Genomic DNA, 23,869 nt, shown 5'->3' with positions numbered 1-23,869 from the left:
TTGGAGGAGGCATGTGGTGGTCTGCAGGACTCCCTGGATTGGCAGAGGGGGTGGAGCAGCGGCCGGGACGGCTTGGAAGAGTGGGGTAGGTGGTTGGATACAATTGGGGAGAAAAGGGGGGGGGGGGTCCCAAAAAAAAGCCATTGAACTGTAGGATATAGGCATGACATTAGGAATGAATATATGCTGTATTAGGACACAACATCACCTTAGTATCCCCTGGTGCAAAAACCAGGCATGTTGGATGCATCGACAAAACATGAATATCCCCTACCCATTTAGCCGACACCAACGCTAAAAGGAGGGCTGTTTTAGATTAAATAAACTTTGTCAACTAACTCCAAGTGTTCAAAAGGTAGCTGACACAGAGCATCAAGAACTAAGTTAAAATCCCTGGAAGGAATGTTGAGTCACACCACTGGTTTCAACTGCTGTACGCCTTTCATAAACAGTATGGCAAAAGGGTGTGCCCCCGGCGACACTCCACCAAAACCCACATGACAAGCTGATATTGCTGCTAGATGGACCATAATGGTAGAAAAGGAATGGCCCTGCTCCAACAGGTCCTGAAGGAATGTCGGAACAGCTACCATAGAACACTGAGATGGAATCAAACCCCATCAGTGGCACCACTGCTCAAATGCACGCGCCACTTAGAAGCATATAGCCCCCGGGCAGATGAAGCCCTTGCATTCTGAATGGTAGCTACAACATTGGAAGGTAGGCCCTTGTCCATTAAGTTCAACCCCTCAACAGGTAAACACACAAGACGCCACTGCTCTGGGCAGTGATGCACTATCTCTCCCCCTGCCTGAGATAAAAGATCCTTGCAGGTTGGGCGACGCCAAGGCTCCCCTACCATGAGGCTGACTATCTCTGCATATCACGCTTTCCCTGGCCAACAGGAAGCCACCAGAATCATGGATATGCCCCCCGGCAAACCCTCTCCAGAGTGGGCAAAATCGATTCCACTGGTAGGAACGCATACAGTAGAGTCTGAGGCCATGGATGAGCTAGCGCATCTATTCCCAGTAGTGCAGTGGGGTCTGTCAGAGAGAAGAACACAGGGTAATGTGTGTTTTCTCTGGAGGCAAAGAGAGCTACACTATATGTACAAAAAGTATTGGGACACGCCTCTTAATCATTGAATTCAGGTGTTTCATTCAGACCCATTGCCACAGGTGTATAAAATCAAGCAACTAGACATTCAGTCTGCATTTACAAACATTTGTGAAAGAATGGGTTGTTCTGAAGAGCTCAGTGAATTCAAGCATGGTACTGTCATAGGATGCCACCGTTGCAATAAGTCAGTTTGTGAAATTTCTCCCCTGCTAAATACTCCACGGTCTACTCTGTAAGTGGTATTATTGAAAAGTGGAAGCATTTAGGAACAACAGCAACTCAGCCACTAAGTGGCAGACCATGTAAAGTCACACAGCGGGGTCATCCAGTGCTGAGGCGCATAGTGTGTAAAAGTCGCCAACACTCTGTTGACTCAACAACTGCAGAGTTCCAAACTTCCTCTGGCATTAACATCATCACAAAAACCGTGTGCCAGGAGCTTCATGGAATGGTTTTCCATGGCCGAGCAGCTGCATGCAAGCCTTATATCACTAAGCACAATGCCAAGCGTCGGATGGAGTGGTGTAAAGCACGCTGCCACTGGATTCTAGAGCAGTGGAAACGTGTTCTGTGGAGTGACGAATCACGCTTCTCTGTCTGGCAGTTTGATGGACGAGTCTGGGTTTGGCGGATGCCAGGAGAACGTTACCTGCCTGACTGCATTGTGCCAACTGTAAAGTTTGGTGGAGGAGGGATAATGGTATGGGGTTGTTTTTCAGGGGTTGGGCTAGGCCCCTTAGTTCCAGTGAAGAGAAATCTTAATGCTTCAGCATATCAAGACATTTTAGACAATTCTATGCTTCCAATTTTGTGGGAATGGTTTGGGGAGGGCCCTTTTCTGTTCCAGCATGACTGCTCCAGTTCACAAAACAAGATCCATTAAGACATGGTTGGGTGAGTTTGGTGTGGAAGAACTTGACTGGCCCGTACAGAGCCCTGACCTCAACCCCATCAAACACCTTTGGGATGAACTAGAAAGGAGGTTGCGAGCCAGGTCTTCTCATCCAGCATCAGTGCCTGACCTCACAAATGCTCTTCTGGATGAATGGGCAAAAATTCCCCAGACACACTCCAAAATCTTGTGGAAAGCCTTCCCAGAAGAGTGGAAGCTGTTATAGCTTCAAAGGGGTGACCAACTCTGTATTAATGCCTATGGATTTAGAATGGGATGTCAAAAAAGCTCCTGTAGGTATAATGGCCAGGTGTCCCAATACTTTTGTACATATAGTGTATGTTGGCTGTGCTGTGCCAAACCAATCTCGTATCTGCGCTACAACCCTGAGGTGAAGTCTCCATTCTCTGACCAGAGGTTCTCCTCTGGAGAGGATGTCCACAGCTCGATTGAGGTGACCAGGAACGTGTGCTGCTCTGATCGACAAAAGATGCACACTGCTCCGTACTAGCAGAGAGTGAGACAGTTGAAGTAGGGAGCGAGAGCAAGTGTCACCTTGTCTGTTTATGTATGACACCACTGTCGTGTTGTTTGCTTTGATCAGAACATGGTGACCCACCAGAACAGACTGGAAGTGTTGTAGAGCTAGAAACACAGTTAAAAGCTCTAAGTAATTTATGTGGCACTTACTGTCCATAGGCAGCCACTCCCCCCTCACTGTTAATATTCCACAAATGGCTCACCAGCCCTTAAGCAAGGCATCTGTGGTCACCACTTGTGGTATAGGACTCTGCCTATAGGGACCCCGCATAGCAGTAGCGCAGTTTTCACCAAGGTAACAAAGCCGCCACACACTGCTCTGCTACCGTTACCCATTTGTGGAGATGGCGTGCGTGGTATAGGTGAAGAGATAATATCCACCACTGCAGCGCATGCATTAATAGGCCAACCGGTACTACCGCTGTCATAGATGCCATCATTCCGAACGGCTGTAGGTATTGCGAAGCTGCAGTTTGTGCCTCAATTGAAACTGTGTTATGCAATTGCAAAACGCCTCTATCTTGTGCTGAGACAGGCAAGTGTGACAGGTGAGTGAGCATATTTCCAGCCCCATAATGGATAATTGATGACTCGGGTTTAGCGAAATCTTGTTCAGATTGATGGAAAAGCCCAAAATCTACAGATGCGACATCATTCCATTTGTGTGATATTCCGCCTGCTCCCTGGACAGTGATATTATGGCCAGATTGTCCAGATACTCGAGTATTTGTATTCCTCAACTCCACAGGGAATTTAACGCTGCCTCGACACATTTGTTGAACATGCGTGGAGCTAGCGGCAACCCAAAATGCAGAACAAGATATTTGTAGGCGACCCCCTCGAATGCAATTCTCAGATACTGTCTGTGATTTGGATGAACCGCTATGTGGAAAATAAGCATCGGTCAGCTCTATTGATGTGAATAACTGCTCCGGTCTTTCCGTGTTTATTACCTGCCATAGTGTTAGCATCTTGAACTTAAATAGTTTCATATGTTTGTTTAACACCTGTAGCTTCAGTATGGGGCGTAAGCCTCAGTCTGTCTTTGGTATGAAAAAATAGCGGCTGTACCAACCTTTCTGTCTTTCTGAGGGAGGAGCCACCTGAATCACTCCTTTCTCTCAGAACTGTCATGGCTTGTCCGCTCACCTGGGTTTGTACTACTGTTTAGAAACGGGGAGGGCAAATGGTATCCTACCGTAATGGTATTTTCTACCCAGGACGACACTGCGAATGCGACACTGCGAATGCACGCCATTCCTGAACGCGAGCAGTGAGTTTGCCGGCTACCTGAGGGGACATGGCGCCCTCTTGTGGGAAAACTAGACATAAAGATGCACTGTGATTTATTAGTCTCTTATTTCTGATACAGACTGGATATGAACATTTTTCATTGCACACATGGGATTCAACTTTATTGAAAAAAATGTCTGAATGAGGTATAACTTTCCCCAAACTCCCACTGAGTCCACAAACAATGTTGTGTGAAACGTCCATACTGGGGGTTTGAACCACAAAATTCCTGCTCATTAGAGAACACAGAGCTGTTTGGGCAAAGAACAGTGTATTGGGTGCGAGCATAGTGTGCTTGGGACACAGTATTGTCTGGGAACATGACCGATTTGGGGTTGACCCCTGAACAGAAAGAGGACACGGCCTCTTGAATGGAACAAGATAGGGGGCAGTGGCATCTCCTCCCTCTCCTCTCATCTCCTCTCCTCCATAGCTAGGAGGAAGCTGGTTTCTTCTCCCTCGCTGCAGTATCCTTCATGAGGCTAGGAGGAGATCCTTTTCTCCCGGCAGAGTTGCGTGAGGCAAATTTTGCTGGCTGCTCTGGAGAGGGCATCCTTGCTGCAGCTACTGGGGCCATTTTCCTCTACAGGGAGGCAGCAAGGTTGACATGAATGCGCTGGGTGGTGGCTTTCATCTGACCTCCCTCCTAGGCAGTGTGCCCCATAGCGCCTCCACCTGCAGCTTGCTGTGCTCAAACTTGGCCTAATTTGACTCAGGTGGCTAGCCAAATAGACACTCTGTTGAAATGTGCTCAGACAGGTATGCTGCCCTCTCTGTCAGGCATGTCCAACCGCATCACCCACAGATGTCATTGAGCTACCACTGCTCGCTAAGCCCTGGCCTTTTGACAGCCCCACACCACAATATGCGCAAAATGTAGATGGACGCTGACATGATTTAATCCAGTAGCGGGAACAGGGGGTTCCCTGCGGGTTGTTTCAATCCCTGTTCTGCCAGACACATAGCTTGGCAAGACTGGAGGAATGTAACAGAAACAGCAGTGTTTTGAAGGCAGGGCTACTGGACCTGTGCGCCTGGTGTTGTGAGAAGGCATGAGATAGGAAGCCAAGGATGGCTCCATGGGAGGAGGATTTACCAAGCCTGCCTTATCAGCCCCATCCAGGTCCAGGAACTGCACATATCCAGGCACAGCAGTGCGAGTAGACAGCAGCTTGTCCCAGGTAGATGTCAATTCAATGAAGAAATCGGGAAATATGGGCACTTAGTTTCTGGTTGTAGTCAGCATTGGAGGGAGGAAAACCCCCGCAAACCTTGTTTGTTTCTGTGATGGAGGTGGTGAGGCCAGTCTACCCCAGCTTGCTAGCAGCCTGGCAAAACGGAGCCAAAAGAGTTATCTGCAACATCCTGGCTAACCTCTGCATTACCAGAGGTAGCCTGATCCACCTGCAATTCTTCCTGCTCATTTCCAGAAAGGCTGTAGTCCGTCCCCCTCCAACTGATAGTCCAAAAGAAGCCCGCCTGTGGTCATGATATTTGCAGAGCATGCTGGCTCTATATCACCTGTTTCCTGCTCCACTTGATCATACCAGGATGGCCCTGCTTCTCTGCCGGTCTCAGCCTCTATCAGAAAGGGGTTGTCCGGAAATTTCCGAAAGGAGTGGGTCTTCCTGCTGCCACTACAGCTTGATCCAAAACCCCTTTGACGAAAGTCGCACGCCATTTGAGAGTCATATGCCTGAGCTGGCTACAAAGTGCACAAGCATCAGGCTGCGTCGGCACTCATCTAGCATGGACAATTCCCAAACAGACCGGGCAAGCATCGTGGAGGGCCTTCTTGTGCAGAGAAAAATCACAGCCTTGAGGACAAGGACGAGGGGTAGTTAGCAAAGCTAAATTAGTGCAGCTCAACCACCAAGATGAACAAACAAAATCTATATGGAAAAACTTTCAAAAATAGTGCTGCGTGGAAAGCTGACTCACCAACATGAGGCTGTTGTCAGACTAACCTGGTGGAACCCAGTTGGCTGAGTCGAATGTTTTGCTAAATTTTCTGCTATATTTTTAAGGTGTTCTTTGTGAGATGAAGAGTGATAGAACTGAGGGATACTGCTGGTGACGGTGCTATATAGTGCCACTGCCTAGTGGATACCTCGGGAGAGGAATAGGCTACGGAAGTAGACTCACAAGTCAGTCTCTAAACGCTTTGCTCAACTAGAGACTGAGGACATTCTCCCAGCTTTCATTGCTAAAATTGGGTGGACACAATTAGAATTAAAAAAAAAAACGTTAATTGCAGAACCAATCCAAAGTCTTTAGGACGGGGCCGTCACATTGGGGCGGTGATATGCAGAAGTTGTGTGCTTGTAAACACTGTCGTACCAGTAACGCTTGCGTTATAGGATGGCTCAGGCGCAGTCACCGAAGAAAACTCCTTCAAAGTTTGTTGATGTTTGTCACGTTTGCGGCGAAACATATTCGTCGGTTAAAAACAAACACAATCTTTTATTAGGACGGGATTCATCCGTCTGGCCGGACTACACATCTGCTTTGGGAGACGGACTGCCTAAAGCGGTATGTGGGAGTTGTCGTGTGCTTTTGCGACGTTATGGACGTAGCAGAGGTGATGTGGAGCAAATTGGCCGTTTTGTTAGGGGAAAGACAAGCACAAGGCTGAGGGTTAAAAGATGTGCCCCCATAACACCCAAAAACTGCACCTGCTTCTCCATTATCGACAGCAAAGGGCGTATGACCAGCACCATAGATTTCTGTCCGTGTGGACAACAAGTCGCAGACAGCTGGCCAGGCTTGATAGACCAAGCTTTTCCTGTAACCAGTTGGTAAACAAGCAAACGTCTCTTTCTTGTCCTGGGTTAAAAGTTTTAAACAAAGCCGCTGTAAATCCTTAATTGCACCAATCTTGTGGACTGAGCACACGTTCGATAAAACTGAATCAAATGATCTAACGTTACGCGGGACATCAATTTTCAATGTTTTAAAAAGCTCTCTCCACGTTACAAAGTGATTCGCTATATCTCCGGTTTGTTTCACTAAGGAGGAGGATGGGGAGAGAGTATAGTTTCCGGTAAGGCGTGTCCTTAACAAAATGTAAGGGGCGTAGCAGTGGGCGTAGGCTTGTTAGCGGCCATTCTCGCCGCCATTCTAGAAACTATCTTGCATTTAGAAATCCCCAGACGATTGGTAGGCGAAGATCTCCAATTGTCTGGTATCGCGAGACTACTACGGGAGTAAACCCCTACAGAAAATCAACGTCCACAGTATTGTTGTTTTTTGTTTTTCTTGCCCTTTTGTATCTGTTTAAGTCGGAGAGTACTACTGGCATCATGTGTGGCTGCCACTTCTCCCTCTTGTACCGCCCCCTTCCCATTCACCTCTGTATGTTTGTGCTATGTTTATCTGTTCTCTTGTTTCACCGCCATTTATTGTAAAGGGACTTTTGAGTATTAGAAAAGTGCTATATAAGTTTAATTTATTATTATTATTAGGGGGTGGGACCAGGCCACCATGTGTCACCATGCAACATTACCTTTCAGGGGTGAATAGAGGTGTCTTCAGCCAGACTCAAAGACATTATATCCCATACAATATATACTGTTCTGAGTGAATCCACTGGAAGGGAACCTGGGGCACCTCTAGCTGAATGGTTACAGTGCATACCACATGGTTGCAACCGTCACTGATTTGATTCCAGCCAGTGACCTTTGCATGTCAATTCTTTCTCTCTCTCTTTCTCTCTCTCTGTCTCTCTCTCTTTGCCTCTTCACTGTTGCTATCTAACCTTAAAAAAAAGCCAAAACAAACGGAAAACCTCTGTTTCATGGCTGCTTGTTGAGGTCTTTCAATCTAGTATTTTCTTATTTGTAGTTCCAGCAGATGAGGGAACAGCTGGAGAGCCAGATCACTCGCCTGCAGCAGGAGAACGGCATCCTGAGGGACGCGGTCAGCTCTGCCACTAACCAGATGGAGAGCAAGTCAGTATTGCCTGGATGAGAAGAAAACAAAAGCAAAAACATAAAGCTCTTAACTGTGCAGCTTCAGCATTCTCATGATCTGCAAGACTTACTGAAACCCCCATTGCTATAGTCATGTCATTTATATTAGATTTCCAACTCATCTACCTTTTCATAAAGCCAGACCCCTTCTACATGACCCTGCTTTTGCACAAACACTTACAGACCGTAATCTGGAAGACACCCTACAAGAATAATCTGCTCAGAACACTGAAATGTATTAAAATTTGGAGCATGTTCAAAACGTGAAACTTGCATAATTACATGCTGTAAACTACTATGTACAATCTATTTCAGATCCATTTTACAACAAGGAAATGTTAAAGATGAATGCCTTTCTTGTGGGTGTATATCTTGTGCTGTATGGCAGGAACTCGGCAGAGCTGAACAAGCTGCGTTCTGAGTACACTGGACTGATGAAAGAGCTGGCAGAGAACAACAGCAAGCTGCAGCAGGAGGAGCACCAGAGGAAGTCTCTGGAGGTCAGCTACAAGCAGAACGTGTCTCAGCTGGAGGTATGCTTATCCAGATAGATAGTGGTTTCCTACATGATTGTTTTCTTGACTGTTCAGTGGGCTGGGCCTGCTGAGGCAATACTGAAATGGTGGAGTGGTCTGGTGAGAGGGGTGAAGTTTTTCTTCTGGGAGACTTGTGTGCATCTTCCTTGAAAGCAAGCATTTTGCCTGATCGGTTTTTTTGACAAACCACTGTATTTCCATGAGATGCACAGGTTCCATTCTGTAATTGACCTAAACATCTCTGATCACACAGGTGGAGGGAGGCAGGTCAAAAATTAAACATCCCCTTCAGGGATTAATGTAGAATCCCAGAAAATGGTCTGAGGTGAAAAGAACCTGGTGAGGCTGTGACGCCTGAGAGCTAGTTAGCGGGTGGGGTAGTGTCGAGAAGGGAAGTGGTAGGTTATTTGAAGTGTAAGGGAAGTGGGTGTGTGGCGGAGAACCTTGAAGTTTAGGCTTATGTTGGTCTCTAGGAAGTGTGGATGTTTGAGACTTTGTTAACGGGCTGTAAACAAAATATTCCTACAGGCTTCCCAGACAGCCCTTCCTCTATTTCCTGTCCAGTCTAATGAATATAGTGAAAGGCACAAGAGAAATGTCTGTCTTTCACTGTGAAAGACAGACATTTAGCTTGTGCCTTGCCTTGGATGAGTATGGGAAATTAACTGGCCCGAGTGATAGGTGAAATGTTATAGCAGAGAATGGTATTTCTGATCATTGACATTGAATCATTGACATTACCCTAAAACAATATATAGGAGGTGTCGAGTCAAATCCACCCTCAGACTATCAAATTATTTATCTACCCCATGTGTTGCCAATGTTTTCTATTCAGGAAGAATAGGGAGTCACATAAGAAACTGGCCATTACCAGGATGAAATTTCCATCCCTGATTGTAATGGTACACTTAACATAGAAAGTGAGCGGGCATGAGATTAACCAGCAGGAGTTTTGTTCTACTGCTCTGGATAAAAATGTCCACCAAATAGCATGTCTTTTGTTCAAAAGGTTCAACTGCAGGACGCTAAGCGACGCTGGGAAGAACTGCAGAATTACCTCCACAATGTCAACACTGAGCGTGAGAAACTTCAAGGTGCCAAGCAAGGTGATAAAAGGAATGTAGATATGTGCTGAGAATACCGAGACCCTTCTTTTTCCTCCAAATTTGACCTCCCACCTGCAACATCAAAATACATGTCTATGTTGGATTCACCAAGCAAATGGCTGTGTTAATGCGGTCTTGCCTGACAGAGCTCCAGAACCAGCTGCTGGCGATGGAGACGGAGATAAACAACAAGAACAAGGAGATCCAGAACCTCCACAACAGCCTGACCGACACCATTGTCTCCAAGGAGCGTGTGGAGCAGAAAGTGAGGCAGCTGTTGGAGGCGTCCCAGCACAGCATGCCCGACGACTCCCTCCAAGCCCAGGTCCAGGTAAGACATAGCATCTCATACACTTTCTAAAGACTTGATTAGCAAGATATTTTACTAGCAATGGTTCTTTTATACATAATTTTATGTTTTTTTATTTTTTTGGTTCTTATGTCTTCTAGAAATCTGCTAAAGTTTTAAAACTTTTATAGTCTATGTTAATGCATCACTTTGTGTGCTGTCATAGTTTTGGGGATGTTCAATACATTTAACATATTGGATGTGACAAGATCAACTTTATTCCCCCAAAAGGACATTGTTTTGAGAGGCAGCCAGTAAATAGACAATACAACAATGGGTATCAAATGAAAGGTTAAAAACAAACTCCTCTTAAGGATAACGGAAAAATACTATAAGATTAGCAACATAGATAATGATGTACAAAAAGTTAAAAATTCACAATCCTAATGCAGTTAAAATGTCAAACTGCGCTGTTTAAGTATTACACCTCCAAATATACAGATGGTATTTACATAAAGTCTTAAGGGTATATATGTAAAAGTTTAAAAAATTGTAGTCCACTATTAAGCATAGTGTACAAAGATTCAGCCTCACACACTTTGATTGCTCATGACTGATCATGATCGTCATTGAGCTGTTGTGTTCGAAAGAGCATTGCTGAGTTTATAAATGTTCCTGGTATGGGAATCTTAATCAGATGTCAGTTAGGATGATACTGTAGGATGCTCAGTGAGTTGAGGGACTGCAGAAAGGAGAAATTTAACTGTAAATATATCCCACATTTGTAGCTACCATGTTTAGGTAGGTCTGTCTTGAATTATCTGGCACATACTAATAAGTTCTGTTGTTTTTGATAGGAACTGTTGAATGAAAACAAAGCCCTTCAAGTACAAACTGAGACTCTGCAAGCCCAGAATGAGAGCCTGCAGGCCCAGATCTCTTCGCAGGTATTTGGGCCATCCTAAATTTACTTTGGACTCACAAGCAGTAAAAGGCTGCCACCCCATATGGGTTTGTGTGTGAATATGTAGGTTAATGAGTCATTTTTGCTTCTCATTCAGGCCACCCATGTCTCCCACATTGAGGAGCTACAGAAACTGTAAGAAAGAATTTCTATCTTCTGAAACATACTGGTTCTGTTGTACTTTATTTCCCTACACATTGTTGCTTTTAGGAGTCTTTGACTGTTGGTCATTTTCAGTGTGTGCCTGTGGCTGTTCTTCTCTTGTGTCCAGATTGGCTGATAAGGAGTTGCAGAGGAAGAGTCTGGAGGACTCTCTGAATGCCGAGAGAAGCAGTGGGGCGGGTAGAGAGACTGACATGCAGGTACAGGACATGAGCACTCTGCATGGTTCCTGTGCAAGTCTGGAAATGTATTGTTTTATAAAACTGTTTGTTGAGTTCTGAAACCCATAAAGCTCAAGATCGCGTATAGCTAGAGAGACACATTGAGATGTTGTTTTTTGTCATAAAGAATCAGCCCTGGCTATGATGTGATATTGCTTGGCTGACAGCCATGTTGCTCAGATACTGTTCGCATACCTAAAGTTGAACACAGACTAAAATATTCAAATCTACTGAGAAAAAATGGTAGGTCTTGTAAAATTATTGAAGTTTGGTGAATGTTTGGAAATCCTGGTGCTGGCTCTTTCTGTATTTAAAAATTTGTAGCCCTCAGAGCTTTGAAGGTAAACACTGATTAAAGGGCATGTTCAACAAACTAGTCAGAATGGCAACATTTTGTCGCATGTAAACGTTTTTGGTTTTTTTTTGGGTTTGAAATGGCTCTAGTTTGTTTCATGGTGCAGAGGCGTATGATCGAAATGAGAGAGCCATGTCATTGTTAGGACTGTAATACCATCTGTTAGATCACTACAGTCTGTCAAATCACATATGCTGTTAGTGTACCATGCACTGATTCCCTTCTCTCCTGTCTTTTCAGGCCATGCACAATGAGAACATGTCATTGAAGGCAGAGCTTCAGAATCTGCAGGCTCAGATTTCTGAACAGGTCAGCTGTGCAATTTTTTTCCATGTTTTCCTTAACTTATAAAGGGGTTTTTATAAGTTGTACCTCTTTATGTACCTCTTTGACACACCCTCACTTTCTCTGCTTTCATTCTGACTGCAGACTGCCTCCCAGCTGGCATTGGACCAGATCCAAAAGAGGTGCGTGAGAAATTGAATTCTTTAAAAAGAATGTTGTACTTGGCGGTTATAAGTACAGCACCAAACCTTTCAGATTACTCTTATATATCAACGCTGTTACAACCTATTTCCCAGACTGACATGATATTTGAGTCCAATTGCCATCTTCATAAGTGTGCATGAAATGGTAATATTGTCCTTCTCACATTCTTTGCCATGTGTCCTCCTCAGTGTCCAGGAGAGAGAGGAAAATATTAAGACAGTAGAGGACCTACTGAAAACGGGTCTAATTGAAGTGGCCAACAAAGAGGAAGAGCTCAAGGTGCGTCTGTCTGGTCACTATATTCTTTGGGGAGGAGGAACAGAAAACCACACACACACACATGCACCCAAAATCAATACCCTCAGTTCACTGACTTCAGGTACCTTTATGTGACTCTGCAGTTCACTGACTGCTTTGTAATCACTTCCTAATGGATACCAAATCTCAAGGAACTGATTTCTCTGTTGTAGGCTGTAAGGGAAGAGAATGAGACACTAAAGCAAGAGGTGGATGCTTTGAAACGTCAGGCTGCAGAACAGGTTTGGTTTTTAAATTCACAATCTCTTATTGAACCCAGTTATTGCATATATGCACTCCGAGTGTTTGATATTTGTGTTGTATTGATATTTCTATTGACTCTTTTTTTTTCTCAGGCATCATCACAGTCAGTAGTGGAAGAGTTACAGAGCAAGTACGTTCAAATCAAAGTACTTTCCTGTTTTTTGTGTTTGAAGCTCATAAGGAAACATGAGCGAACTCATTTTTACCTTGTTGTAGTTTACCAGCTCTGTTTGACACCTTGTTACCATTGTCTCTAGCATACAAGAAAAGGATGAGCAACTAAAATTACTGGGGGAGAGGCTACAGACAGCACAAGACACTGGCTCCACCAGAGAGAAGGCCATTGAGGTGTGGATTTACTTCAGTTTTAATGCCTTCTCGCCTTATTCCACAGACTTCAATAATTAGGCTTGATAAATTAACAAAACAAAAAACAAAAACAAAAAAACTTGGCTCTTGAATGAACCATGCATTGTCTCACAGATTCTGGAGCAACAGTTGACTGTCCTGCGGGCAGAGATGGAGCAAGTGAGACAGAAGGAGGTGCTAGAAGAGCAGACCAGTGCCAATACTAATGCCCTGCTCCAAGAACTCCAAGCACTGTAAGTGGTCCACACAAACACTGCCATGTGCCTTTACCTTTATTCTCTCCACATTGCGCTGACAGATCACACCCATAATTGGGACTTCTGGCTCACAGGCTAGCAGCTAAAGACCAGGAAATCCAGTCCCTGCAGGTTGAACTGGAGGTGAGGAGTCGAGAGGTGAGCGAGAAGGTAGAGCAACTGCAGCAACAGGTGAGAAAATTGTTCAAAATAGGTATAGTTTCAAAAATATTAATCTTTAAACCAAGAAGAAATCTTTTAGTAATGTTATATCTGTCCTCATAGCAGCAGTCCCACACAGAGCCCCCAAGCCCAGAGCTTCTTACAGCGTGAGTGCAGTTGTAAAATTTGTCATGAAATAAGGCAGATTTTTAATGTTTCTCACATCATATTACAACCCTGCTCTATCTGCTACGAATATGGTGTTATTGATGATGTCTGATTTTCCCATGTTTTCTGTCAAAACAGGCTGTTTGAGAAGGAGAGGCAGGTATCTGATCTGCAGATTGAGCTGGCAGAATTGAGGGACTCGCTTGAGCTTCACAGGAAGAAGAACAATGTAGGTTTCCTGCCACGATGGCCTGACCTGCAATATCAGTCACTGATCCAAGTCTAGCCCAGAGAGAGATCCCACTCCCCTCCACTTTTCCTCTGTGTGGTTTCCTTCTACCAATCCCCTCACAGTGGAATTACTTTGTGCATACAGCTACACTTCTGTCGACCTGCTGCCTCTTAGTGCCCCACTGACTCCTGTGCTAGGCTGCAAAGTGATGCTTTGTAACCCAAGAAAAAGAGGGTTGAGGCTACATTTTAAAATAAGATCATACATATTGGTGAAGAAATCTATTTTGATATGAGTTGTTTCGGCTTAGTGTTGCATAACGGAACTTCCAGCCTACTCCTGTCGTGCTCGCTGTTGGTCATGCCTGTGTCTCAGCAAGCTTGTCTGTGCTTGCTTTTGATTCAGAGCTTTAACAACTCTCCTACCTTTTCATTTTTGTGAAAGATAAGTTCTTTGCTTGGAAGGCATGTTGGTCCATTTGACTTTTTTGTCTTAAGTTTTTTTGACATTTTTATAATGTTTATTTAGAGAAAAGACCCTTACTGTTTATATCTGGTAAGGCTGCATGTTGCCTTTTATCTAATTTACAAGAGGTGGGTGATTGGGATATTTTTAAGGCTTTTAAGGCTCCGTATTGTTTTTAGTAGTTAAATGTAGTTGGAGACCTGTTGTTCTCTGACTTCAACACGCTTAACGCCGAGTTTGAAGGAACACAAGTGAAAGGGAGAGCATAGAGTATGTTTCAGTTTTCTCGCATTCCTGCTAGTGTTATATGTAAGGGTCGATTAATGCTTTTTTCCCTGAGGCTAAACTGAAAGTAGTATCTCTCTGGAACTGACCAAAACAGGAGCTTCGGGAGAAAAACTGGAGTGCTATGGAGGCTCTGTCAGCCACCGAGTCCATGCTTCAGGGGAAACTCAGCAAAGCCGTCAAGGTTCGACATCCCACTTCACCTTAGATTCAATTCTGATGCCCTCCCCTCGAAATGCTGTTGTCATAATTGACACAGTGAGGATTTGCTTACGGTATCATCCATAACAACGCTGCATACTCATTTACCTTATTCTCTCCCCCCTCTCTTTGGCTGTATGGTCTTCAGTTTCCAATTGGCTGAGCGTAATCCTGTTGAGTTATGCTACTACCTAAAGAATCTCAGAACTGATCCATTCGTAATAATGCTTGCAGTGATTCAATTTTACAATCACTTGTATGTTTTTTTTAAAGTTATTTTTAATTCAAAGCTTTATAGCATCGAATATTTTCTCTTTTCCCAAAGCTGAGCAACTGACGCTTTGAAATGAGTGTGCAGTGACCTAGAAATGATTCCACTAGATGTCATTAGACTGAGTTTCATGGCACTCATTATGCAGCTCTCCTGTCCCTTCCTGTCATGTGACTCATTTCCAGCATGTGCTCCATTCTGCTTTGTGATGTCCATACCTTCAAAATCACCCGTTGATCATTAAGCCAACCATTGTTTATTACACTAGAATAAAAAAAAAATGCTGTATTCTCAAAGAAATTTGATCATGTAAACCCTTAAATACATATGTATACCGTTGTCATTATTTATTTCCCAATGCTCTTTCTTCCATAGTCTTAAAAGTGAGCCATCTTGTTTCTCGGCTGTGGTGATTTAAATAAGCACAACTTGTAGCTTAGCCAAATCTATATTCTCAAGCTGCAGACCTGTTAATTTAGATGTACAGAAGGCTAACAGATGGCTTCACTATAAACAGTTATGTTGGAGTGTGTATTTTTGCACCCACCCCCGTTCCATGCACTAGGGTAGGGTACATGCTGAAACATCAGAGCAGCAAGCAGCTGCTCTCTGCCATGTGAGTACAGTAGAAAGCAACATTTCAGAGCTGAGTTTGGGTGTTCCTTGGCAGCTGTTGTGTATGGTCAGAAAACCAAGTGGCCGTATACAATCCCAACACATGTCGCAAGGCTTCCCTCACACATGGTGCATTGATGTGAATACTGTTGAATGTCCTTGACTGGTTGCCGTAACACTTTGGACGCATTCCCACATCAGGCCAGAGTGACAGTACATTATGGTACTCTTTGTCGTCATTTCATTACCCAGAGTTTCATTGTTCTTGTGCAGTTAAATAGAGCAGATAAGTTTGTTCTAGGATGCTTCATGTGGTTTCTGGAGAGCTGGAGCCTTTGTGGTGCTCTAAGTCTGAGGTTGGTGGCTTGTTGGCCAGTGTCACTTGAATCATGATGTAGGTGAGGCCTGCTAAGAGATGCTGAGGATGATAAATGCTGTTTGTGAGTGAGAAAACGATTTAATGTTTGTACGAATTAGATGACAGCATATGAGCAATTCCTCCCCCCGCTTGTTGTTGGACAGGGCCTGTGGGGAGACTTGATGTCTGCTTCTAGACTGTGATGATGGAGAAGAGAGCGATTCTGGCCATGCCTGTGCATATGACCACTGCACATAATCTTCGAATGATGGTGAAACATTGGTACAATTAGTGTTCAATCTCTTGCTCCCCCCCCCCCCCACTCTGCCCCCTCACCCTTGTAGGAGAACCAGGCAGTACTGGAGTCATCCCAGGCCCAGTGTCGAGATGTGCTGCACAGACTTCTGCCGCATGTGCCTGTGCCCAATGAGCAAGTAAGACCAATATTGGATTGTTACCTTCATGCAAATTGAGCTTGGGGTCCTGTAGGGGTGGGAATCTCTAGGCACCTCACAATTCGATTCTGATTCAGAGGGCTACAATGCGATTATAAAATGATTATTGATGCATCTTGATGGATCAACATTTTTGATTTCGATACATGATTTATTTTTTCTCACTGTGTGACTACTTGATACTTTTAAAACAGCACATTTATAATGATCCATAATTCAAATAAACAGATGAATTTACTTCCATTATCTTTTTTATTAATACTGTTAGAAATAGAAGAGATGTGTCAACTGAAAGGTCACGTTTCCCAGCATTGCAAAGAACCAACAAGAAAAGCAAGGAAAGTGTGCCTATAGCAGCATCTTTGTTGTAAATTAACACAGGCTTCAGCAAAACTTCAGCGATAACATAAAAAGCTGCCCTCATTCACAAATAAATAATGAAGGCTTCAACCGAAATCCTCCTGTTATGGGCAATGAGCATAGAATCCTCAGACAAAAAAAAAAATTCCTGTATATTAAAATCAGAAACAGCTTTCATACAAAAACAACGTAGAATTCTGTACCAGCTCTCATACAAAACTAATGCTTTCTGTGGAATATGTGGTAAAACAATAAATAATGGCGAAAATACAAATAATAGGCCACAATGAAATTATGGAAATGCAACATGGCAAATGTGCTTAGCTGGTGAATGCTGGAATGTGTAAGTTTTTGTGTAAGAACCGGAGTTGGTCTGCATGCTACGGTGTAAGTGTGCTCCACTGTGCAGTAACTACATCCCCTGCAGGTGAGACACGAGCTGCCAGTCATCGGTGATAAAGTGCGCAGTTAGGGTGATATGAGGTTCTGTAACAGTGGACATCCACTGCTACAAAATCTCTTGCTATCCTACCCGCTTTCCTCAATGATTCCATGACTTTGGTTTTGATTTCGTTGTAGAGTGTGGATATCGCTGTGTCTGTGAAAAAACGTCAAGATGGGATGTTGTATCTTGGTGCAGCATAGTGCGAAAGTCCTGGTTCTCAATGACTTGAGTAGGGGCGCAAATCATTCGCAATAACAGCTGCAATTGAATTTATGATTCGCTTCGCCCTTTCCGAGTTCAGTGGAAGTTTTTATATCGCTTGTTCAATTGTTGGTTGGCAGCAACTACAACCGGCTGTTTTCCTTCCAACTCCGAGTGGAAACTTGAAATATTGTTTCTCATGTTTGTTGTGTTCCCAAACTATTTTATTTTAGTTGGACACAACTTGCATCCAGTGTGGCTCTTGTCCAGGTCCTTCAACATCATAGAAGCCAAAATGCTTCCATAGGCTGGCTTTCAAAGAGATACTTGGATCAAAATCTGACTTTTCCTGTTGTTATCAATGTGTAAGGAGTGTGATCGATGAGACAAATTGTAGCCCTAAAATCACATTTATGGCCAGACGAGAGATATTGGCGGTCGAGTAACTGATTTCCAGTTGGCGAAAATGTGGTAACTTGCCACATCACGAATTACCATTAGCATAGAGGGCGTGTCCATAGCGGGGCGCTATGAATACTGTATTGGCTGAGCAACATATTCGTGAGGCGAGTAGTCAACTTCCACTGAGAAAGAGGAATCGTCTTCCACATCCTCAACCTCAAAGCTGTTGTCGGTGATCTTGTCGCTCACCTTTTGTTTTTTTGTTTTGTAAAGTGACAACAGAGCAGGAAGGGGGCTGTCGCCAGTGAATTTCTCGTTTTTCTGCGGCAAGCGGTTTAGCCCCAGTGTTTAGCCCACCCAGCCACACTCACACGACCGCCCTGAATTTCAGGAGCCAATAGCTATGAAATCATAAAACCACACCTACCTTTCGGTTGTAATTCAAACCACCTGTGTTAAAAATGTGCTCAGAAACAGCATGAAAGTATCTCTTTAAGCCAGGGGGTGCCAGTCGGATTGTATCCGACTTCGGTTGCTCGCGGTCAGCCATCCTCATCAAAACTGAAGAAGTAGCCTGGTTTAGAACGTAAACACGGCGCACGTTTACGTCCGTTACGTTTCACCATCCAGTTGGTTCAGCGGCAGCCATAAGGAGCATACAGCTCAGTCAAGAATTGAGCTTTAAATTTCCAATTTAGTTTTCTTCATTGAGACATAATCTTTTATGAGAGAATCTCGATGCATCTAAGAATCGATCCCCCCCCCACCCTTAGGGTCCTGTCAATTATCCCTTCCTTCTGGCATTCCTCTTGCCTTGTAAAAGTGCCTATGTTTCAGCTCCCATGTTATGTCTTCACCTTTCATCTCCTCTATCCACTAGAATCACCAGGATTGGCTGCACGGGTTTGAGAGGGCAGTAGCTGAAATCTCAGCTGTGCAGTCCAGTTTCAGCCCTGTATCAGGGGACTCAGAGGTAAGTAATGCAACAACTTGGTGTTGAATCCCATTCAATAACTGAGCTTTCCAACAACAGCAGTAGTCAATATCCACCCTTGTTATTCTCTTACCAGGGACTGTTTGAGAAGCTGAAGGAGTCTGAGGAAGCCCAGAGGATTCTACAGAAAGACTGCGAGACGTACAAGAAGGTTTTGGCAGAGACGGTGAGATAGGTCGCTTGTTGCTTTTGAGGGAGCTTGACGATTGTGTTTGTAAAACTAAGTGTTTATACCTACCGTATCCACAGGAGGGCATCCTGCAGCGCCTCCAGAGCAGTGTGGAGCAAGAGGAGTCTCGCTGGAGGGTGAAGTTGGATGTTTCACACGGAGAGCTAAAAGAGGTACATATTCAGGTTTGGCTGGAAATAACTGCCAGACTGAACAAAATCGCTACAGACTAATTTGTGTGTTTTATTTTTCTGCTACAGATGAATTTGAAAGTCACAGCCTTGGAGCAGGAGATAGAGAGACTGTCTGATGGAGCAGAGCTGGAGAATGTCAGTCCTCTTAAAGCACACTCAACAAATCCTCTAAATCTTTTTATTGCTGTTAATGTTCTGCACTCTTGGTAATGTTCATAGTACTATAGTTATAGTTCAGACTTTAAACAGCCTGCAATTTGGGGAAAAAAAAGATTGTTTTTTTACATTTTTCTCCATTGGATTGTGTTTTACTTCAGGTACTCAACTTACCTTTTGTTCTGTCCTGTAGTTGAGAAGAGATAAAGAGCACTTGGAGTTTGAGTTGGAGCGGGCAGAGCGTGAGAGCGCCACTTATGTGACGGAGGTCAGAGAGGTGAGCAAATAAGCATCTTGACTCAGTGTTACCTGTGAGCCTCAGTCATGTCATGGTGTTATTTGAGAGTGTCTGTGTCTTCGCTGTGGCTCTTTGTTCCCTTTGATCCCAGGTTTATGTTGATGACAACTGCATTGTTTAGTTGGTGTGTATCAAATTCAAACGACAAAAATATTTAATATAATATTGAGAGTGTCTGGGTAGCGTAGTGGTCTATTCCATTGCCTACCAGCACGGGGATCACCGGTTCGAATCCCCGTGTTACCTCCAGCTTGGTCGGGCGACCCTGCAGACACAATTGGCTGTGTCTGCAGGTGGGAAGCCAGATGTGGGTATGTGTCCTGGTCGCTGCACTAGCGCCTCCTCTGGTTGGTTAGGGTGCCTGTTCAGGGGCGAGGGGGAACTGGGAGGAATATCGTGATCCTCCCACGCGGTTAGTGAAACTCCTCACTGTCAGGTGAAAAGAAGCGGCTGGCAACTCCACATGTATCGGAGGAGGCATGTGGTAGTCTGCAGCCTTCCCTGGATCGGCAGAGGGGGTGGAGCAGCGGCTCGGAAGAGCGGGGTAATTGGCCGGATGCAATTGGGGAGAAAAGGGGGGGGGGTTAAAAAAAAATATATATAATCCAGTGAGTCAAATAAATTCTTTGAGACAGTACAAGCCTGTTTCATGCCATAAGCAATCATCAACTGTCTATATATATATATATATATTATATATATATAAAATATTGAACCTGTGGTGTCTATCTTCATCACACAAAGTATTGGAATAACTTGGCTGACCAGACTGACACAATAGACTTTGCTTTCAGTAATTGCTGCACTATGCAGTCAGACGACAACAGGATCATTCACTGTTAAGGGCTTTATTCACCTCATCACATGGCTTTGCTGAGTAATGAATGCACTCACTTAGTGTGGATGCCTTACGGCACGATCAGGGCTAGTCCAGCTGCCATCTCACTGCTTAAATAGCATTAGTTGCTTTAGGCTACACTGACATCCTCAGCATCTATCGTCACCCCAGTCTCCCTGCTTCATTTGACTAGAACTCTCTTAGACCCAGTCCCAAAGACGCCCATTAAACACCTCATCTGAAACTTCATTTCAGCTCAAAGATCTGTTGACCGAATTGCAGAGCAAACTTGATGGCTCATATACAGAGGCTGTCAGGCAGAATGAGGAGCTGAATTTGGTAAGCGTTACTCACCCACTAGCTAAAGCTCCTTTTTAAGACCTATCCCTTCCACACCCTGCAATGCAGCTACACTCGCTGCGTTAGGCCAGGGTTTTCTCAAGTTCTTCAGGACGGGAGGTGACCATCCACAGCCTCTGTGAACATGCTCAAGGAAATGCATTTATACCTGCACCACTCGGACAAACAGACAGCGAAATAGAAACATATTTGGCCTCAAAGATGGATGTTGTCCCAGAGATATAGCTGTCTAAACTGTATGTGGGAAGACAATAGTGATATTTGTCTGTAATATATATTCTCTAAATAGGATGATTTCTAGTGAATTACAGTGAAATTAAATTATTCGTCATTTGGCCAGGGACCCTCTTAAATCATGTATGGTGCTGTTTTAGATAACTTCTTAATGTTCAGGAGCCATAAAAATAAATTACACAGCATAAAGAGTCAGAGGTTGTGGAAGATGGCCCTTTGTGCTCCTTTTCTGTTCAGTAACACTAAAGAGTAACACCTCCAATGACACAGTGTTGCTCTGCAACCATCTAGCTCCTAACAAACTTCCTGCTTCCTGGTCATTTTACTACTGCGCCTACAAAGGTCAAGCACTTGCTCACTATGGGCCACCATGTTGGTGTAATAAAATGATTTTTATGGTTTTACTTCACTCAGAATTTACCCTTGATCATTATATCTTCAGCCTTCACACAGACCACCATGTCTGTCTGTCACATCTTGTCTTTGTCATACTCTTCATTTTATTATTTTCTCTTTTCTCCAGTGTTCTTCATGGTATCATAGCCATGTTGATCTTTTGATTGTAATGCATTCCAGTAACTCTACATTATTGAGTTTTTGTATATGTTGAGGAGTGATATCATTATGATGTTACCACATAGCACTTTTGATGGGAAAATATTTCAATTATTTTATTGTACCCTGTTATAGGAGGTTTTGAATAAACACTGTTTATGCAAAACCACTTTTATAACAGGAAGGCACAGGTGTCAACAGTCAGTTGGTGCTACTGTCATATGATCTTAACATTTATGCTTTGTCTCTTGTTTTGCTTTCAGCTGAAGAGTCAGCTAACTGAGACTCTATCAAAGCTGGAGACTGAGGAGAGTGAGAGGCAAAAAGTGGCTGGTGATCTCTACAAGGTAGGGCTGCCCACATCACCATCTAAGCACAGCCTGGGCATGATTAATCGGCAACAACTGTCACTGATGTTGTCCTTTCTGACCCTACCCACAGGCCCAGCAATCACTGGATCTGATACAGGAAGAGCTCTCCAAAGAGGCAGGCAATGCTGACATGATTGAAAACAGTAGCCTGTCATCACAGACTGTAAGAGTCATGGGCGGTTAGGCTTTAGGTCTTTGAATACATGGTATGGAGTTAGTAATGGATGATGTTCTGAAATTTGGTCTAGAGCAGCTTCTCTGTCTCATTCAGGAGGAGATCGACAGGAAAGAGAAAATGACTGCAGGACTCAACCAAACAGTTAGGGAACTGCAACAGCTGCTTCAAGCCGTCAATCGGCAACTCACCAAGGGACAGGAGGGGGTAAGGCCTTTCAATGTGCTGTTTTCTCTGTGGTAATTCTGGTTTGTTGATGTGCATGTGTTTTGGTTTTGATGAGCTGGCAAAAGGTGGCACCCCTTCACCCTTAATAGTTCTTGTTGTTCTTCCAGGAGGCTGACAAAGACTTATCGGAAGTATAGGGAGAGGAGGACGGATTCCCCAGAAAGCCACCCCAACCTCACTACAAAGAGACCACCCTGGTCTCATCGTTACTGGTCTCATCATCACCACCACCACGATCCTGCCGTCACACCCAAAAAACCCTCCCACCCACAGTCCTTCACCTGACTTGACCTGTACTGTAGGCAGCCTCCAGTTCACACTGGCCCAGGCTCTGGAGCAGCACTCTGATGCCTTGCTGGCCAACAAGAGTGCAGACAGGGGCTCCCTGATAACTCCAAACACTCCAGACACCAGACCGTATACTACTGCACTCCCGCCACATTCCTGTTCTACAGCAGCATTGCCAGTTTAAACAACCACCCAACATATTTCAGACTACACGTGGCAACCTTTCTTCTGTTTAGAGCACCCCTATTTTTCAATGAAAACGTTTTTAAATACAGCTGTGATTTCCCATGTTATTTCACTTTCTTGAAAGGGCAGTACATGAACTTGCCTCTTGGCTAAACAAACTTTGGTTTCTCGGTCCTTTATTTTTCTCCTTATGTTAAAAATATGTATTGTTTAAATGTACCAGTTAGGAACTGCTGAAATACACTTATGTTGCTGAACTTTTTGCCTCCTTTCCAGAAAATTCTTATGACAACATGTGGATCATCGTGCATTTATGAACACATAGCTCCATGCATACCTTAGCTCAGTATTGGGTGGGGGCAGGGGATAGGAAGAGGTCTCAGCATGTCCAGGAGGGTTGCTATGTTTGCTGTAACTATGGAGATGCATGGACGAAGTGTATGTGTGTGTGTGTTTGTTGTACTGCAGGGTGCGAGTCTGTGACCCTGGCTGTAGGAGGTGGCCAGGTTGACAGTACATAGATTTTTAATCCTACTGTAACTACTCTAGGAATAGGCGTCCCCTTTCATCTGTATTCAACACTCGCTATATTGTTGCTAATTTCATTAACACTGAATATTTTGTTCTTTTTGTAACAGGTGAACGTTAATAAATGGGATGCTTGATAAAACTCCCCTTCATCCTGTGTCGCTCCTTACTCCGTGTAGTACTGTACTGTGTACACAGTACTCTACTGTGTACCCTGTAGTACTGTACTGCCCGCACTTCCTTCTTCCTACCACAGTAGGGCTCCAGAGTGTTCAATGTTCAAACTAACATGTTGGTCCTTGATAAACAACGTGAAGAAATGACAGTCTCAAGAGTTAGGTTTCTACTCCTGTGCTTGTCACCTCCATTTTCCGGCGAAGTACATTGTCCTTCACATCACTTCCATGTTCATATCAAACATGTCAGCCATGTAATGATGTCCTTTTGAGGTATGTGTGCTTTTTGTGACAGATAAGGAGCTGACATAACCATAGTCTCAATTATGGAACTTTTTAGGGTGTGACCAGTTGCCCAAGATGGCAACATATAATCCCTCAGCACGGGAGGTT

At 44.1% G+C, this 23,869-nt stretch overlaps 1 protein-coding gene across 5 annotated transcripts in view; it reads left to right on the top strand.

The window, feature by feature from the left end:
- The window catches only part of ktn1 (kinectin 1), a 37,121-nt gene extending 13,679 nt beyond the window's left edge, over positions 1 to 23,442 (top strand). The window contains exons 8-36 of one of the 5 annotated variants that reach the window (XM_056295644.1): positions 7,691 to 7,797; positions 8,207 to 8,351; positions 9,364 to 9,460; positions 9,607 to 9,791; positions 10,607 to 10,696; positions 10,811 to 10,848; positions 10,985 to 11,075; positions 11,692 to 11,760; positions 11,881 to 11,918; positions 12,129 to 12,219; positions 12,411 to 12,479; positions 12,594 to 12,631; positions 12,759 to 12,849; positions 12,985 to 13,103; positions 13,202 to 13,298; positions 13,395 to 13,435; positions 13,575 to 13,665; positions 14,516 to 14,602; positions 16,208 to 16,297; positions 18,607 to 18,699; positions 18,797 to 18,886; positions 18,970 to 19,062; positions 19,150 to 19,218; positions 19,433 to 19,516; positions 20,631 to 20,714; positions 21,788 to 21,871; positions 21,966 to 22,058; positions 22,167 to 22,277; positions 22,406 to 23,442. In XM_056295644.1, the coding sequence (XP_056151619.1) occupies positions 7,691 to 7,797; positions 8,207 to 8,351; positions 9,364 to 9,460; positions 9,607 to 9,791; positions 10,607 to 10,696; positions 10,811 to 10,848; positions 10,985 to 11,075; positions 11,692 to 11,760; positions 11,881 to 11,918; positions 12,129 to 12,219; positions 12,411 to 12,479; positions 12,594 to 12,631; positions 12,759 to 12,849; positions 12,985 to 13,103; positions 13,202 to 13,298; positions 13,395 to 13,435; positions 13,575 to 13,665; positions 14,516 to 14,602; positions 16,208 to 16,297; positions 18,607 to 18,699; positions 18,797 to 18,886; positions 18,970 to 19,062; positions 19,150 to 19,218; positions 19,433 to 19,516; positions 20,631 to 20,714; positions 21,788 to 21,871; positions 21,966 to 22,058; positions 22,167 to 22,277; positions 22,406 to 22,435 (2,505 nt within the window). In that variant the 3' untranslated portion in view covers positions 22,436 to 23,442. Of the gene's footprint in view, positions 1 to 7,690; positions 7,798 to 8,206; positions 8,352 to 9,363; positions 9,461 to 9,606; positions 9,792 to 10,606; positions 10,697 to 10,810; positions 10,849 to 10,984; positions 11,076 to 11,691; positions 11,761 to 11,880; positions 11,919 to 12,128; positions 12,220 to 12,410; positions 12,480 to 12,593; positions 12,632 to 12,758; positions 12,850 to 12,984; positions 13,104 to 13,201; positions 13,299 to 13,391; positions 13,436 to 13,574; positions 13,666 to 14,515; positions 14,603 to 16,207; positions 16,298 to 18,606; positions 18,700 to 18,796; positions 18,887 to 18,969; positions 19,063 to 19,149; positions 19,219 to 19,432; positions 19,517 to 20,568; positions 20,715 to 21,787; positions 21,872 to 21,965; positions 22,059 to 22,166; positions 22,278 to 22,405 lie in introns of those variants that run through there. The other 4 variants (XM_056295643.1, XM_056295645.1, XM_056295646.1 and 1 more) reach the window with 4 other exon arrangements.
- The last annotated feature ends 427 nt before the right edge of the window (positions 23,443 to 23,869 follow it).

Source organism: Lampris incognitus, chromosome 16, assembly GCF_029633865.1.
Source record: "Lampris incognitus isolate fLamInc1 chromosome 16, fLamInc1.hap2, whole genome shotgun sequence".
NCBI classification, from domain to species: domain Eukaryota; kingdom Metazoa; phylum Chordata; class Actinopteri; order Lampriformes; family Lampridae; genus Lampris; species Lampris incognitus.
The sequence above is the reverse complement of the archived record's forward strand: the minus strand, read 5'-3'. Positions and strand labels throughout refer to the sequence as shown.